The sequence below is a fragment of the Mycteria americana genome, chromosome 5 (assembly GCF_035582795.1).
Source record: "Mycteria americana isolate JAX WOST 10 ecotype Jacksonville Zoo and Gardens chromosome 5, USCA_MyAme_1.0, whole genome shotgun sequence".
Classification (NCBI taxonomy): domain Eukaryota; kingdom Metazoa; phylum Chordata; class Aves; order Ciconiiformes; family Ciconiidae; genus Mycteria; species Mycteria americana.
In genome coordinates, this window is record NC_134369.1 from 29,639,977 (window position 1) to 29,659,304 (window position 19,328).

At 36.7% G+C, this 19,328-nt stretch overlaps 1 protein-coding gene across 18 annotated transcripts in view; it reads right to left on the reverse strand.

Annotated features, from left to right (window-relative positions):
- Positions 1-1,156: 1,156 nt before the first annotated feature.
- The window catches only part of MADD (MAP kinase activating death domain), a 76,637-nt gene continuing 58,465 nt past the window's right edge, over positions 1,157-19,328 (reverse strand). For all 18 annotated transcript variants that reach the window (XM_075502619.1, XM_075502633.1, XM_075502631.1 and 15 more), the window contains 7 exons: positions 18,580-18,687; positions 18,336-18,500; positions 16,987-17,059; positions 14,959-15,065; positions 9,478-9,547; positions 4,548-4,594; positions 1,157-2,795 (listed from right to left, as the gene is read on the reverse strand). In XM_075502619.1, the coding sequence (XP_075358734.1) occupies positions 2,688-2,795; positions 4,548-4,594; positions 9,478-9,547; positions 14,959-15,065; positions 16,987-17,059; positions 18,336-18,500; positions 18,580-18,687 (678 nt within the window). In that variant the 3' untranslated portion in view covers positions 1,157-2,687. The remainder of the gene's footprint in view (positions 2,796-4,547; positions 4,595-9,477; positions 9,548-14,958; positions 15,066-16,986; positions 17,060-18,335; positions 18,501-18,579; positions 18,688-19,328) is intronic.

A 19,328-nucleotide genomic window follows, 5' to 3' on the forward strand; every position in this document is an offset into this window, starting at 1 on the left:
AAGTGGGACACGACAAAACACATGCAAATCACTGTAATTATTTTTTTCCTCTAAAGTTTACGTACCTATCAATGCTTAGGAGTGATGAAGTGAAGGTGGAAAGGATGGAAGACTGCATTCCAAAAGACTTATGTTCTTATACCAATTTTAAATCCAACCTCCAGATCTGCATTTGGTATCCAGAGAACAGCGCTGTGTATTTAGTAGTGGAAACACTGCAGGGCATGCCTTTGTCTCAGATGAATATGCTACATTCCACAGTTAGCAGAACACCTGCCAAGTCACCATCATCAAGTACAAGGAAGATTTTGTAAATTTCAAAAATTTCTTCAATTTTGAAGCCAAGTCAGTTACTCTCATCTGAAAAGCAGAAGCCCAGTGTCTGAGGTTGTTACTCATTCTTCCTTGCCATTGCACATCAAGTGCTGTAACTATTTAGCCATACCTGTTCTTTAAAAAAATTCAAAAGTGACAGAGGGCCATTTTTATTATCAGGCCCTTTAAAAGTCTTATTCTGGACTGAAGTTTCTCAGCAGTCTAGAGCATACAGCACTTTAGGTAATTTATGATTTTAAGTCACAGAAAAATAAACTTGCAAAAATACAGCTTCTACAGGAGGAAAAAAAAGGAGCTGTATATAGTAAGTGATGCCGTGCATTTAATTATTTTAAACTCTAATCTTCCCCTTATAATTTTAAGTTAACTGTTTGAATATGTTAATAGGCCTGCTAGCATAGTATTTACAATTTAAAAATGAATATTGTCTACTTAAGTGAGACCCAGTACTGCAGTAAACGGAACATCTATTGTGGACCAAAGTTATTTCAGTCTTAACTGTACTTGTAATATAGTATCAAGAATACTACAATTGCTAAAAATTCAGATATTGCTATAAGGAAATTTATAGTCTCAGAAGACAAAAGAAAGAAAATAAATTAAATACAAAAGAGGCTAATTTCAGGGTTTGCCAATTTCAGTTTTGCCTTTATATTAGGAAAGGATGAAAAATCCTTTACTTTTTGCTTCTACTTGCATGTGTGCAAAAAAAATTCAATATTTCAGATGTCTGTTTTCCTTATTCATGTTTGAGACAGTTGTTTTTTTTTTTTTTAAAGACAAATTACATGGCTGTTATGATAGCAGAAAAAAAATGAAAACAAGTTTCAATGAAATTTATTTTCCATTTATAGTCGTCTTTTTTTCATTATTTCATATACGTATATGATGTATATGAAAAGCACAAGAGGATGAAAACCAGTTGCTGGTTGAATGACATTTTATTTTCACATTCAGACAGCTGTACAGTTTCTATAAATAGATGTGGTACTATAATATTTACATCATTTTCTCACCCATTACTAGTGTATTCCATTCAAATTGGTAGACACCCTGACCACGCCAAAACAGAGTTATTTCTGGGTGCATTTACTCAGAATTCTATGTCAAAACATACAATACATCAGTTTGCATCAGAGCATTTTTTCCAAGTATTTTACATGTAACATTATCTTCTCTAGACAGTCTCTCCTCCCAGCATCCTAAGAGCTTTTCAGACAAGTGCAGTACAGTTCAAGAACAAAAACAGGATGCAAAACACATTCATATTCGGCCTACTTAAAATAAGGAATGTGAAGGATACTTTTAACTGTGGGAGTTTCATTATACATTAACACAGTATTTGCAAGATTCCTTGATATACAGGTACAGATTGGAAAAAAGCAATAGCTTAAAAAATCCGGAGACAGCATAATCGTTTGGGCTTCTGAACATGTTCTACAGATTGCTACAGAAATATCTTGTGTAGAATATAGTTACAAACCCAAAAAGACATGGGTCTGCCACGTGTTTCTGCCAATAATGTTTCCAAGTTTTACATTTCCTTATTAATTTTCTAATCCCTGTGATTAACTGTTTTAGGTAGTCCTTATATGCATCTGTTAACTCTACTGCTGGGTTATCTACAAATGTTACCTAAACTCCCATTTGAAAATCCACACAATCCATGAGGTGTCAGGGTTTTTCACAATATACTGCCTTCAAAGTTTCTCTCTCCACTTCTTTTCCCACTTGAGCAGCAGTCATCTCCATAGATGGACCAATTTAACAGCCAAACTTCAACTGTCACATGATATTTTAAGACTATGTAGCTAAATTGTTCATCTCTACCAAAAGGGTCTGAAGAACTGTGTGGCAAGAACTCCACGTTGGTGGGTAAAAATGAACAACACAGAAGGAAAACAATAAAAACACTACATTTAAACAACATGCAGGGCCAGACTGCTTCCACTGTGCACATACCAGAGAATCTGAAAGCAGAAGCCTGCAGTTGTAAAGTCATTAACCTGTAACAAGTACCACTAGAAACAAAAAAACAACCGAACTCAAGCTGTTAGTCATCTTAAGAAAAAAGGAATTCCAAAGGAATGGCCAGAGTAGGTCACTCACAGCTGGATGCTGATGCTCAAAACTGTCTGATTAACAGCTCATATAAAAACTCCATTAAGGATGAATTCAGAAGGAGACTGAGCAGTGAAGTCTTAGGTTTTTCTATGGGGAAAGACTTCCAGGGTCATACATGAATAATCAAGTTCTCATAGAAGACAGGAAACTGAGCTCCAGTAACTGCAGTAAAAATGGGAGTACTGCACGTCAACGTGCCAAAGGGTAGGTATTTCCCAATATCGTGATCAACTGGAAACTGGTCGAGGTGGTTTGCTTTTGTTTTCTGCCTCTTTTCCACGAATGGCAGCCACATAAGAGAAGAGACACAGCACGGAGTAGCAGATCTCATGAGCCTACAAGAATTTAGAAAAGTAGATAATGAAATTCAGATGATTTTGTGTTTTACAAAATCCACTGCACATTTTGTATTCTTCTGCATGTCTTCCTTCATGGAACAACTACTCTGGCTACAGACAAAATCAGGAAAAAGTGTCCCATACTACCTTATAACTGAGATGGATAGAGAAGAAAAGCCTTATAACAACTGAAAAACCTCCTTTGGGATAAAAGCATTAGTTGCTTGATAGTATGATTCTAATAATTTTTAAGAAAAGTATGCTCAGCTAGAAAGTTGGGCAGCTTGCTTTAGAAAAAACATCCTACATATTTGCTTTTGGTCTGTCGTATGGAGTTACAAGAAATTTTCTAGGAGGGGTTGAAAGAGCTAACTAAAAAGACTATAACTAAACATCCAATACTGTACCTTGACTCATGAGATGGTGGGATTCTTCCTTATTCACAACTATCTTTTTATGCTCAAAAGTACAAGGACTGCTAATCCTTGTAATTTTTAACCAACGCTAGTGAATCCATGGATAATACGAGCTTTTTTTTTTTTTTTTTTTAAAATTAACCCCCCCACACAACAAACATTGCATATTTCATATGAAAATACCAAGCAATTTTGTCACTACCTTAAAGCAGAGGGCTTCACATAGCACTAGCAAGATTTACAATTATTGCTTTTAACAGATTAAGTGTACTATTATTTAACAGAAAATCCGCTTTTAGCATGCGACTGGCAGCACAATTCAGTGAAGGTAAGACTTAGACTTAGTTTATATCCTAGTTCTAATACTGGCTATTCTGGTGATCTTAAAAGTTCTTGTCCTGTAAATTGACATTTATAATCTTTGTAAAGGTAATAAGCATAGCAACATGTTTTGTTGTATTATAGTACAAGCTAAAACACTTGGGTAAAATATAATTAATTTTCACTAAACTGGCTTTTCCTATTAAAAGATACAGCTATCTGCTTCTTAAATTACATATATTCTAAGCATTTTGTTTCTAAAACATTTCTACCTTCAAGTAATTTTTCTCTCTCTCCTCTTGAAGGACTGTGAGTTTCCATGCAATCACCAAATGTACACACTGCACTTCAGACATAAAATAACTGAAGAAATTTTAGTTCTGATGATGATCATTGGCTTCTATTTCTTCCTCGTAAGTGCATATAAGCCTGATCATTGAACTATTATGTGTAAAAGTGCTAAATACCATTATCAACTGCTGGTGTTCAAAAAATATTATAAAAACTGAACACTAAACTACAGCAGTAACTCACCTATATGGCAGGAATCAATACTTACACTGTTCTCTTGCATCTCACTGCTCACTTTCATGAGGAAATGGGAATTTTTCATAAAGTCAGTTAGCAATCATTTTATGCCCAGGAACTAGTCTCCCTTTCCATCTGTTTTATGGATTAAGGATTGTGTTCTGCACTGTCTTAAATTAAACAGTTACACTAGCTCTTATTGTGCTAAAGTTCACGCTAAACCAGCTACCTTGCATCCTTACATATCTTAACAAAAGATACCACGCTTTCTGGACTACCTGTGAGTTCCTCTGGTTTCACAGAAACAAAAGTCACCAAGTTTTGTTGTCTTCCCTTAAGGAAAACTATCTTAAAAGAGCAGATGATGTTTCACTGCAGTATTAGCATTGCAAATCCTGCAATCTCAATGTAATTCTTTTTGCCACATGAAAATGTAAAGATATATCCTCTAAAGAACTACCAAAAGGCATCACAGTTGACTCACCATTGGCGTCTTGTACTTGTGGCTCACCACTTCTTTAGTTTCAGGAACTAAAACCGGACGGGCAAGAGACAAAACAAAAAGTTCAAAAAACGAGAGGAAAAGGGGAAAGAAATAGCACAATGTTCCCATAGGAAAGGGAAGGGAAGCACACAGACAGCAGGTGCAGGTACAGGGCACCTCACTATCCCTCACTTCTAGATACTCTTCCTTCTCTTCATGTACATTACATATGTCCTTGAAGATACTGGTAATGTCATAATAAATTACTCAGGTTGGCAAAAATATTTCACTGCCTCTGTTTGGAAAACCATACTAGATATTTGATGGTTCTTAGAGATTCTGGCTTTTCTCGTACTACTTATTCTGGCTAGACAGCAAAATTAATGACAAAATATGCTTAATGACAAAATATGCCTAATGTCTAGGTAAAACATAAACCAACAATTCCATAGGAATTTGTCAGTATGTGATTCCCAAAGATTTTATCCTTTAGATGTTTGAATCCTTCTCTGCTGAAAAAGAGATCTCAAAAGAACTGTTGGACACTCTGTAGTAAGGTAGTGAAATGCAGAAAAACAAAAAGAGCCCAGGGAGAAAATTTTCTAAACTGGAAGACTGTTTCCCTGTTCTGTTTCAAGAGTTTCTCAAGACATTCTTTCTCCTGTCAAGGATGTGTGTGATGGTATTTACTTGACATACTCACTGAATAATTTCATTGCTTTTGAACAAGTTGCCTTAAAATAAAATACTGATTCCAGTTACACGTATTATTAAAGTACCACACTTGTTGATTTCTAGAAGACTTTATACATAAAGACGATTAGGGCACTGATGAAAAAAAAAAAAATCTATTATCCAGAAAATTTCATCTTGCTCCCTTGCACTGCCTCAAACTAACAGAAAGGAAACAGGCATAATATAGCTAAAGAAAATTTGCCTTTTGTTCTCATTGTGGAATGCACAAAAAAAGCAAGCCGTAACCATCCCATTATTGTGCACTGCATCTGAACGGTGCCTTTGACCCACAAATTTGGTCTACAAATATTGTTCTGAACAGATACCATGGGAAATCACCACGAGAGAACAAAGACCACACTAAGAACATACAAATGGCAAATTTAAAATGTTAAGATCAGTGAAATACCAAGACTGACTAAATACTTCCCTTCCAGAATTGCTGAAATTTGCCATGGAATTTCTGTGTCACAACAAAAAAAATTTAGAAGAAGAATACAGAAATTATGCAAAACCAAATACCATACCAGGTTCATAGAGGAAGGGTGAATGTTTTATCACACATAGTACTACTGACAAGAAAAGAAACGGCAGCAGATGAGTTCAATATGAATAACTAGGAAAAGTCCACAACAAAACCTATCCATGCAGATGTCATCTTTTCAACTATGATATGACACGGCTAAACGCTGGAGAGGAAGACGGATCACACTCTAAGGGGCCAAAAGTAGGCAGTGCAGACTGGGTTTGAGAAAGTACTCTAAATATAAACCAGTGCCTACTAATTCTCGTACGTCATGGTATTGTCATTCTGGAAAAAAACTCTAGTGAAAAGTACAGAATATGATTGTAAAAAGTAATGTAATATTTTTGTTTAATTTTTCAATTCTCTCTTTTCTTGGAGTTGCCAGTTACGTTAAGACTGAGAAACAGGGGAAGTGCACACCCAGGCTGCACTGCCCCAGTGATACCAGTAACTAGAGTTGGGGAGATAAGGAGGTGCACATCCAAGCTACCTTACCCGTTGGCACCAGATGTTCCAAATTAACTCCATGTCACCAGGGGATAAAGATGGGAGTGAGGCTGGTGCACAGCCAAATAGGGTAGGACTTTTACAGCTCTGTAAGTCTCACTCCCCAATGGATAACATACAACTGTTCATATACTCTTCAAAAAGCAGGAAGGGAAAGCTGTAAGGACCTTGTGCCACGAGGGAAGGAGAGAAGGGAAGCTGTAAAGTCCTGTATCATAATTGAGAATAGGAAGAGAGGGAACAGGAGAGCACCTAGGCAAGGTACTGCCTCCCCACTTCACAGTAAGATGCCTTGTCTTTAAGTAAAGTACTCCTTCACAGTCCTTCCAAGGGGGCAAATTCTCCTGAGAGGACTGAGTTAGGAAGAGTGAAAAGAATGGGTTTGGATTTACACTCAGAGAAGTCAAAGCACTACCACTGCAGAAAACAAAGAAAAAAGAAGGAAAAAAAAAAAAGACCCAGGCCTCAAATTAAGAGATTAGCAGAAGCATTTTTCTTCTAACATTAAAAGTTATTCCTGATGCTGTTGAACTAAGTGGATGAAGGGAGTAAATTATTAAGCACCATCCTGCAGCCTTTGGTCCTGTGAATGAAAATATGGCGCTAGCATAGAATGAGTTTAGGGGACATCACTTTACCTGCTGGAGAATGAAGGTTTTCATAGCAGCGGCGGTGAAGGGGCCACAAGAAAGTAAAGCACAAGTACACAGCAGTAACTCAAATTCCAGAGGGAAGAGCCTTACATTTCCTCACTTACTTAAATCTCCACTTCCATTTGTGGGCAACAATTCCTGAACTTCTGCTTGCATCCTGCTCTGAAATCACAATTCCAACTTTCATGCTGCCACCTAAACCCAGCGTTAACACAGACAGACCTTTAATTTCCTGCTGTGATATCACTAAACTTGGAGCACTCATGCTTGGCAAAATCAAATAAACAAATCTTGTACTGAAGTATTTCCTGTCAGACTGGAGGATGTGCTTACCACTTTCTACCTTTCTAAGAGGAGACAGTACTTCAGTATACTCCTACTATAATGAATCTGATCGCAACGTTCACAATGTTTAACACAGCTAAATAACTTCATTCTTAAGACGTCCATGCAAGTTTTTGGTGAATGCTGTTAGTTTACTATTAACAAATTAACATGTTAATTTATCTTGAACAGGACAGATTGGCATATTCTTCTCATCTTTATAACAATTAAAAAAGCAGCTCTGAGGTAGTCTCTCATCTCTGCACAAGAAGAAAGGTTAGCTCCCCTGCAACATCTTTCTTCCTTTCTCCTTTCTCTTTATTAGCTGGATGGGCAAATTGTAAATCTCATTTGGCACATTTAAATTGGTTCTTGCTTGTGACCTCTATTTTGGGAGGAGGGTATTTTTAATTTAATTGATTTAATGTCTCAGTTTGTTTGTAGTGTCCAACTCCCAGTTTAATTACTTCTTGAAATTACCCTTTCATAAGTTCCATATCACGATTCTAACTTTTGCAATAGGCCTTGATTACAAAATTTTCTGTAAAAAAAGCTCTTTTTCTTACAGTTATTACAGTCATTATTTAGGGGCTAAATGCTGTTATTACACAGTCATCAATAGAAGTTGACTGGAAATAACTCAGTCAAATACTGTCTTCTTGTGCAATATAAACAAACCATTAAAAGAAATACTTTGAGTTAAAACCTCTCAAAAATGATCCAAAATTCATTTCTGATCCAAGGAATTTCTTTTAAGTTAAAGATTTCAGAGGCTGATATTCTTTAAGCAAATTTTATGGCTTCTGAACTCTCACCTTTGCAGAACTTATCAATAATATTTTACAGCCTTAAGTAATTTCTCTAAGTAGTAAAATGAATCACGCCCGCCAGGGTGAAAACATGGTATCAAAGGAATATGCAACTATAAAGTGCAGACAACTTCTGAACATCTAAACTACTAGAAATTTTTCAGGGTTTAAATACACTGATCTGATCATCTGAACCATGAACAACATTTTCAGAAAATGGGAAAAAATTGTTCACAAATTCAAATCCCAAACTTCTGGGAGATTAATTTATGGCAAACAACAAGCAAACTGCAGTAGTCAGAAAGGCTTTATCATTTGAATACCTTATAACTTCGTATCACCAAAAGGAGGCAACACATTATTATGGACAAAGACATTAATTTCATCAATCTCATATTAACTGTCTTTTATATTCTAAGAAAGAATCTCTCAGCCAGAACATTCTATTGACACCACCAAAGAACAATGAGAGTCTTGGTAAAGGAAGCTGCTGATTTAGATTTTGATTAATGGCCAAAGTATGGGTGCTGGTCTACTATGGAAAGAATGTTGTAAATTTTATCTTGTTTTTAAATGTTTCATACATACACTTCAGACCTAGAAAAATGTCTCACAGATTGGTGGAAGAATAAACCAATATGGGTTTGGGGACTATTTCAAGAGAAGTATGTGGATCACTCTTCTGAGAGCTGCATCTGAAGTCACTCATTTTTTTCAGACACTAGTTAAGTATAATGTGACTGACACTAACACTATAGTAACCCAGAATTTTCCCCAGACTAGACTGTAGGCAGATTATATATAATAGCAACAACTGACCAAAATAGCACAAATTCTCTATTCTCCTCAACTTTTACTTTTCCACTCTTTACCAGTCATGCTCTGAAACAAAAACCACAGGATAAATAAAGTGCAACCTGACAAAACATGTTCTGCTTCATACAACAAAAATGAAATTCCACATAGAGCAAAGAGGAAACTTTGCAATTAACAGTAATTCTTCGTAATGAAAGCATAGTGTGTTGAGAAAGATCAACTACAAGTCCTGCTTAAAAATGTGTTTTCTCAGATGAAAAAGGAACATACCAAAGAAAATTCCTACACACATCCAAGTTTAACTGTGTTTTGTTTGCTTCAGAAGACTCAGAACATCTTCATCTATTAACAAAAAGCACCTGGCCACAAATCTTAATATGATGAAAATTAATGTATAAATTTTTATGTTAAGTCACCCATCTCTCAGTTAGGCAACTTCTCACATGCAATCTACATTTCTCTGCCATCTTTGAAACTGCAGTGCAACTCTGAATCTGAAGACTGGAAATTTGAGTTACTGCCATGTGAGTACAGACCTAGTATCAAAATAATGTAATTACCAAATTCCTCCAGGACAAAGACTCCTCGCACAGTATTGCACTTTTTAATGTGATTCAGCTCTATGAAAACCTACAAAAACAGGAGGAAAAGTAACATAAAATTAGTCAGGTTTGTTTTTTTTAAACTAAAAACCAAAATTAAACAAAAACATCATCACAGCAGATACAACCTGAAGTGTTGTAGCATACGCTACCAGTTCATTTACAGTTTAATATATAAATAAAGGGTGAAATAAATATTCAAAAGACAAACTTGCCACAAGGCTAGAAATCAACAAATAACTTAAAAGTGCTAAGAAGCGAAGACAGCAGAAGATGAAGTACCTTCCGCTCCTTGCAGGAGGAGAAAGCATGGAAGAGAAACGAAGGAGTTAGTAACTCTGACATATCCAACATTGCTACCCCTTCAGGCACTCAAATGAGTTATTGCTAAAAGAATACCAACACACCTGAAATACAACAGAAGAGGGGGACGAGAAAAAAGCTGGCTCCCAAATTTGGCACGATTTATAGCCTCTGATCCATCCCAGTTAGTTTCTGCCCCTCCATGCATCCTCCTCCAGCACAGAGGGCAGGTAAGGGGCACTATACTTCCCACCCTGACACTGATCCTCCTAACCAATCCAGTAGTTGAATATTATCCAGTGAGGAACCACTAATCTTCCTCCTCCCTGAGCGCCTGCCGTTTAAAATTTTACTATAGTTTATGATATATAATCTGCATACTTACTCTTGGAACTGTCTTCTTTAACAGTCAGTACCAGTTTTCTGCTTTAAGCAGGATGAGAGAGTTTCAACCCTTCTCTATTGTCTGCTCACTTCACATATGGCTGCTGCCAGCTGAGCAGTCACTTAGAAAACAAACCTGCTTTAAACTCATGTTTTACATACATGAACCCCAAAAGACAAAACAGTTGAACTACACGACTAGGTTTTTCAGTCCAGAACCAAGAGGCCAAGATTGCATGAATAAACAAGTTCTCTGAGTATAAGGAGTTTGTTCAATATCCAATCTATTTCAAGATACAAAACAGTCCCTTCTTATATGCACATCTCCAAAAGAGTCAGTACACGGACATAAGAATCTGTAGAAAGTGCTATAAAGAAATCAATTCCATATTCCAGTTTCTAATATACTTCCTTTTTCAAGGCAAGAGAAACACTAAGAATAACATTGCCCTAACATTCCGAGTACGTCTACGTCCAATACCTTAGAGACCCTTGCAAGACTATATTACAATAGTGTGGATTGATACTTGCAGTGCCTATACACTTATGACACCATGATCTCAGGACCTTTTTTAAAAAACGTTATTAGAGAAACTTCATTGTCTTGGAAAGAAGGGAAAGGAAATCTCTGTAACCCTTTTGAATCCAACACTAGCAACACCCATGTAATCACAGATGATATGCTACCCAAGATAGGCAAAGGAACTCAACACCAGAAATTGTTGTGGTTTTTTTTAAGAAACAGGCTTATCTGTATCAATAGAGATCAGTAAATGCACCGTACATCTGAGAGAAGTCAGGTTGATTTTCAAGTCAGAGGGGTTTTATTATTTTTTTATTAGCAGAGCGCTAACAAACAGACCCAGGATATTTTTTGCTCAATATAAAAAACTAAACTTCCACTTACTTAATCAGAAAATCTGAAGCTTGCTTTCTGCTTACATTCAAGCACTCAGGGAAAGGAGACTTAATCCCATCTTTTTTGTTTGCCTGTTTTTGCCCATGTTCTATATCAGTTTAGTTGGTCAAAAACATTTTATTTTCTGAGGAACAGTTACAAAGTAAACAAGTCAATAACAGAACACTTTCTTTGTTGCACTTAGTTTCCTTTTTCCGTAATATTTTCTGTGAAAAATTTTTGCTAGTAGTCTAGAGTACAAAATTCACAAAGCCAATAGAAAGGCTTGGGGGAAACATTGGCTGTTTTATCTGGTAACAGTAAAGCTGCCTAAAAGACTTGACTGCCCCAGGTGCTCATTATCCAAGTATAGTGTTAAGGAGTGCTGCATTTCCACAAGAGTTATGAACAAGATGAGAATTTATCAAGTTTGTCACAATTACAGTAAGTTATCAATTTTCAGAAGACACGAGTTGATGCGCAATTTCTTGTTACATTGTTTAAGGGACAGAGATGCTCTCCTCTCACTCAATCAGAAAACAAGCGTAAAGGAAATAACAGTTACTTACCCTAGGGAAACTGTGGTTCTTCAAGACAGAGCATTCAGTGTGGATCCTACTGTAGATGGGCATGTGCCTGCTGCATTTTATTAAACTTCCATCTGTGTTTGACACAGATGAATTCATAATGGGGACAGAGTTACTGAGGCCCAATATTACAACAAATTTGTAGATGTAAACTCAGAATAGTCTGCCAATGCCACAGGTACACTTGATTCCTCCCTACTCCAAAGGACTTCCTCTGACCTGCTAGGCACAGATAGACTTGAACATTTTTTCTTCTTAAACTTATTTGTGCTGCCAGCATGGTGAGACAATTTGTGAACACTAAAGACAACTATCACATGTCAATAATAGGTTGGCCCACCATGCATCCAAGACATTTCCTGAGGAATTCACAAGGCGGTAAGAAAGTATATACATTGCAAATCAAGAGCCTTCAAAAACATTTTCATGAAAGCAAGCACCATTCTAACACTGAAGCACTATGTTCAGTCTTCTCAGGTAGGACAGAATAGACTCCATTTATTTATTTATTTATTTATTTTTAAAGTGGAAACTCCTCTTCCTGTGTTCTAAATGAATTATTTCTATGACATCCAACCAAGCAGGGCAACAGAAATCCCTTCTTTTAGTAAGTTGCATTGCTGAAAAGAGTACTTGGAAAGAGGACCAAGAACAGGGCTTGTACATGGAGTAAGGAAAGGAAGATGAAGAGAAAGCTGTGCCTGATGAGGTCCTGTAGGCACTTGTTGGTCAGTGTCCCCATCCAAGCTCAACAGAAAAAGCCGTTTTCAACACAGACAAAAGCTTGTAGGATCCTGGTTTTAATCATGCTCATATGCATATTCTGAAATCAGCTGCCTTAGGGAGCAATTCATATAATTTATATGAAAATTGGAAAGGAGAATTCATCTAGCACAGCAGACCTTTTACTAAGAAAACAGATTGGTTGATGAGTGTTAGAATAAGAATGCAAACACCCTTTAGCTCCACAGATTATGAAATTGGAAGGGTTTTTTTTTTTTGTATGGTGCAACTATTAGGAGTCCTTTGCATAACTGCTACAGTTGTCCATTCTACACAGACCCTCAAATGGCAGACTTTTGATACCTGTCTAGACACTTTGTTTTGAGAAGGAAAACAAGGCTATGTCTTAGGTCCGCTAAATGGTACTGAATGCCCTTGCCAGCTAGCAATGTAAATCTAACAGACCAAGAATTAAACATATTGAATAGATGAAGTATATTTTCCAGAAATGTACTTGTTTCAATATCCATCTCAAGTAATGGAAGCTGATCTGGCTACAGCCTCATTGGAAAGGTGATGAAGAGGAGGAATAATCTTTCAGGTGGGGGAGACAGCTGGTATACATTCCGGGTCTGACCTGCACAGACTGTCTTCCAGAAAAGATGTAGTAATTTTCACCACGGACAGCAAATTAGAACACCATTCTCTGTAAGGAAGGATATGATAAAGCTAGTACTCTAGGAGCGCTGGTGGTTATCACAGGACTCAGTATCTGTGGTACGAAATTCAACTGGTAATGGTCCTGAAGTTGTGTAATAACAAATCGGAACTAGGTTTCCTTAAGGTTTCTTTCAGAACGTCATTGCAGTCTTTCAGGAAAAAAAAAGGCTTTGAATTTAAGGACAAGGGTATGTTCTAGGATTTGGAGTTTTTCTTTTGGACAGATGCATGTATGCTCACTATGTGCTTAACACTGAGTGTCTTTATCTTGTGAAGATGCCTGTTACACTTAAGAAACCATGATGATGATGATGTGCCTAACTTCTTAATATATCTTTTCTCACTGCAAATGCATATATGCCTGGCTGTTCATTTATGAAATAGAGTCATCTCCATAGACTGTTCAAGAGATGAGCAGTTTGAGCTCAGCATCTTTTTTGACTTCTGGCAGAAGAAGAAAAAGGAGAAGCAAACAGAATATTCCCTATGGTGTGTCCTTACCTTAGGACAATGTAATTTCTATTACATCCATCTATAATGATATCAAACTGTTTCTTTGAGAGCAGGGTTTAATTTTCAAAGGCTTTAGACCTGCCATTTCCAATAACTATGAAAATTCATTCTGTACTACCGATGAGTTCCTCTTGCAGTTCTTTATATTTCGGCATATCCAATAAAAAGTTAAAACCTATAACTAAGTCATACAGGTAGACTGTTCCATCACAGAGTAGGTTTGAAATACTACAGCAGGTCAGCTGTAGTCCAGGTTCTACCCTGGTAATAGAGAGGAAGAAAACTGAAGGAGGTTCACAACTCTCCACTCCTTATACTGGCACATACAAAATCAAAGAGGCACATGGTGCTGCTGTGACCTTGGGAGAAGTATTAAAGATTCTGAGCATGTGTTTGAGATGCACATGCACTTCCAGTGGGATCTACACTGATGTATCCTCAAAGAAAAACAAAGCTTGTGTGGGGAGAAAAGTCTAGTCAGGAGGAAAGGAAAAAACACTCCACAGAGGACTGACAGCAGCTTTTCTTTCTCTCTCTCTCTCACACACACAAATTTTCTCCCCCCCCCCCATCGATTCTACTGTCTAGCATAGCATGCATTTAATATCATATGCAAAACAAAAAAACACAAAGCAAAATAAAAAACAAGGATCAAAGGAAGCAACAGAAACGACATCCAGAGAAAGGAAGAAATGACAATTCTAGTTGTGTTTCCTCTATGCCCACAAGATCTGCTATTTGGAAGGAAAAAAGAATCAGTAATTTTTTCTTATTTTTGTGAATTACAGCAGAGCCACTTCCCCATTTTATTTTCATACTAAATTCTACACGATTTCTCAAATTTTAAAACAAGACAGATTAAATATGATGCAGAAGGTTGCCCTCTGTACCTGCAATATTCAGACACTGTATCTTTAAGGTTGACTGCTTATGCCGTCAGGATATGTTCAGTGTGATGCATTATGGCAGATCAATACTATTGATTACTTTTTCTGTCCCTTAATATAATGGCTACCATTTGTTTTGTGCTTAGACAATTCAGACCACCAGAAACAAGAAGTTGAAACCTGTATCAATGTTATTCTTCAGTTGATTATAGTTTTCCTGAGGATATTTAATTTCAGTGTATTTTTACATACATATATATATATATATTTATATGTGCGTGTTTGTGTGTAAATATACATATGCTTTTTTACCCCCATCACACTATCCCTTGTCCTTGTTGATACTCTAGGAAGAGGAAACACATATACAGGCGTGCTGCAAAAAGCTTCATGCTCACAATCTTCTCACAGATTTCCCTCATACCTGACTGTGCATAAATTTCAGATTAATTCCTTCCAGTGTGACCTGAAGAAGACCTCCTTCACCGGTTTTCATATCCTGCACAGGGAACTCACCACCCAATTCAGGGCCTGTGATACGTTAATAAAAAAAAATTAAAAAAAAAAATAATCAAAGAAAAACAAACAAACAAAAATATCCAGAGAGAGAAAGAGAGCAATAGAAAGAACAGAAAGCAGTCAGCCAAGTCATGATATGTGGAAGGAAAATATAAAACAATAAAAACGTAATTTCCATTTGATGTGTGCAGCAAAAGGACACTACTAAGAATAATAGGCAGCATTTCAGTAGAGTCCACTCGCTAATGACAGCCTTCTGAGAACCACTAGACTTAAGTATCTTAAGAAATTTCATCCGGGTCACATGAAGGGACATCGATGTCAGCTCAGTCTGTATTTATTTGAGTTCATTTTGGAGTTTTGTTTGTTTGTTTTAAATGCCACCTTTCATTTCTGCATGGTAAGACACTGCAGTTGCCTAACACCACAGACAGCATAGTCTTAAGTACAAACACATAAGCAAGTTACAAACTAGGCTTGCATTTGTGAGCTTGATGATTTTGTATGGCATTTTATGCTTTCAACAATTAAAAAGTCAACATGGTTACAACAATGACAATTTAATTGAGGACATTAATAGATGACAATGTACGCATTTTCATCTAGTTTCTTTTACATCATTCAGTTCAGCTAGAAAATGTCTTCTTATAATGATTTTTAAAAACTTATCATTTGTGCAGAACCACTGAACTCTGGAGAATAGCTTTCAAACACATTTTTAATACATTATTGCCAAATTCTTAAAATAGCTTTCAAAGACACTTTTGCCTCCTCTACCCTCAGTGAAAGCCCAATCCTTCCTCCCTCTCCTCAAATTAAATTGGACTAATGGTAGGAGGAAGAAAATGGTGGCTCTTCCAAGCTCCAACAGCTAGCTGAGGGTTGAACACTGAGGATGCTAGATTTAAACACAAGTCATTTTCTCAGTCATGCTGATGGCAGTTATGAGTATAAAATGCAGATCCCTTAGATTTGGCATTAAGACACACCTAAAATAGGCTTGTACCTCAAAGCATGGCTCCCAGAGTCCTAGTATCCACTTGAAAAAAAAGAAATAGTTGCAACAAAAATCAAACTTGAAAACACAAAACCACAGCGATGTTACCCTGAACCTGCAAACAGATTCCAGCAAGGGAGAAACAACCATCTTATGAAGGTATAAAATAAGCCACCTTCATGTTTATTACCCAGGTACATACAGCACCTGCTGCTCTCTGGGGACTAAGAAAAATGGAAAATTGCCTTCCCAACAACTCGATCTCCCAAAATTGCAAATCCCCTTTTCTAGGTTTTTTGACTCAACAGGAAAAGGAAAAGGGTGTTTGCCAAGCAAAGTTTCACCAGTATAATTATACTATCCTGTCCCAGATGATGATGCTAAACTAAGAACATCTACACTGGAGATGTTATACTGATGTAAGGACATTGGGTTAACTGCACCTTTTGACTTGCACCAGTACAAGACTTTCCAATATAGAAAAGGTTTGTGCATTGAAAGTCTGCAGAAAGCTGCAGATTCATCACTGTAGATTCACTAAGACAAACAAGCATATTTATTAGCCTCCATTCGCAACACAAAGTGGATAACATAGTTCTATGTCTCAATCAGAAATATAAGGAGTAGCTAGCCAACCATGAAGAGAAAGCAAAGCTGAAGTTTCATAGTCTTTTCTTAGTTATCCTTTTACTGGCAGCTAGTCCTCCTTACATGTAACTCTTCTTTATACAGGTGTTTTGTTTCTGTTTGTATTTAGAGTGAGGTATATGGGGGCAAGCTAATGATAACACTAATCCTGCTATGTACACATGGATGTACAAAGCTACCCTCAGATTTCCAAGTAAAAGGAGATTATGTTCAAAGAAGTTATTAATAAAAAAATGTTGTTGATTTCAGATTAAACAACAAATGTTCCCAACAAGCAAAATCTTGTACCTGGTTTAATGCTTTGCTGTCTTGCTGCTGCTCGCTCCATACTGTCTTTTACACAGTAGTATAATTCCCGACACTAAAAGAAGAGTAATACAATGTTATTTTTCCAAATTACTAATGGAAAAGAACAGCAAGATTCTAAGACTCTACAAAAAGACCAAGCCCCGTGTGGTGCATAATGACAAAAAAAAAAGCCTGTAAAAGTTCAACCACAGCTAATTACTAGATGGTATTTATATTTATTTTTTGAGTTGACAGAGAAACTATTTCATATCATTTCATAGCACAAGCTAGTGAAGCGTTCTTGGCTTGGCACATGCTCATGAGCAATCTAACCAAGTTTACTCAGTTTCCTAGTGTAGCAAAAGCCTCAAAACAATATCACAATCTCTCCCTTTCTTCCAGCTTTTAGCAATCAATGTTACTGGTCATGCTCGTATGATCTATCTTTTTGTTATTCACAGCAATTTCCTTAAGCCATATTCTTCTATTCATCTTCCCCCAACTCCTCTCTCTAATACCAAATAATGTTAAGCCATAATCTCAGAGTAAAATTTAAGAAAATTTTCTATCTAAAGCCCAAGATACATGCAATTAGTTTTCCAAGTAACTTCTGTAGCACACTGCTTTTGTCTTCCTTCCCTTTGTATTCCCATCTGCATTATGATGACCCGGTCTATGTAAAATTAATTTTTGCAAGCAGAAATCTAATCCCTTTATATATCTCAAAGATTATAACCTTTCAATATATTACTTGCATTTACAAATCTTTACATTTTCTTTGCTGGTCATTGTGTAGGAGTTACTGGAGTTCTAAGAGGTATTGAAGTTTTCCCTGTGGGTTTAAGCTATTTCTTTACATTTGCAATTAATCATAAGGAGAAGAAAACGGCTTTCATGTTAGTGGACAATGTAGGCATATATGAAATAAAAATCAAACATGGGCCCATGGAGAAAAATTTTTATCTATTTTGTCAGTTTGGGTTTGCCATTAAAAATGACACAATTGACTCAATTACTAAGACATAGTTTTATTTAGCTTTTTCCCCATGAATCTACCACAATATTTTTACTACCTTTATAAGCCTGCAAGATAATGCTATATTTAGAAATACTGAAAGCTACACATGTCATTTCTTAAATTACATCCTGCTGTACTACTGTCTTCAGGTAAATAACAGACACAATGCCAGCTTCAGATGTCAGTGCTGTTAAACAGACATTGCAGTTCAGTAACCAGTGCTGGAGAGAGAATGCTATTTTCTGATTAAATGTGGAATATGACACACCAAGGATTTGTTTGTTCTATGCAGTTTTCCCTCAGTACTGTGTGTGTTAAACAAGATGTGTACCTTCTTTGTGTAGAACTTGTTCAGTTGTGTCTCCTGACCATTCCTCCGCCAGAGGCACAGCACTTTTGTTTTGGGACAGTAAGTCATGTTGATGAGTTTCTCATACCACCAACGTTCATACACAGTTCCAATGTTGCTTCTCAGCACAATGCAATCATCACATACCTGGGAGCACAAAATATTACATAAGATTTCTACTTTTATTGAATGCTCCTAGTTGCATTAATATTATTCTTGTCTCTACCTCCATGAAAAATATGTCTCCTGTTGTGTCTGTCCCAGCATGTACTACAAAAGTCTGTTTCTTGATGTGACGGCTGCCGCTGGGTCTCACAGGGAGTTCCCGTCCATTCTAGAGAAAAAAATATGCTATCATTAATGAACTTTGAAACCAATTTCTCCTGATCCATTGAAAAAAAGTCCATTAGGTGACACTAGAAGCATTTTCAAAAAATGAAAGAGAAAAGAAATATTTTTAACACAGCTGATTGGAGGCAGTTTTGGACAAAGCCTTAAGCAAGATACTCTATTTAGTTTCAACAAGTGTGACTAAGAGTTATCACAGCATACAACAACATTCACACCGGTACCATACTCAGTATGGCATAGTGAGGCGTCTGGGTTCCAGTAACATTGCAGTAAACTGGTCTGCTTTTTCCCAATTAATTTTAAGATAATTTCGTGTCCTTTCTGTGCATAAAACTAAGTTCCAAATGTAAAAATGCATTGAAAAATTAGCTTTCAAAGGGCCTAACTTGCATCCACCCTGGTGATGGTTGTGATAAAAGCTGACTAGTTTTATTAACTTAAGTGTTAGCCCATATTCTTAATGAGCATTACAGGACATAAGGTTTATTCTGCATGGCATCTGATAGTGGGAACAGTTCTGTATAGAAACTGATTGCTACAAGTCTTATAATGACCTGGAAACCGATGGAAAACTAAACACTTGTTATAGTCATAGTAAGAATAAAGGTTCCCACCCACAAAAGT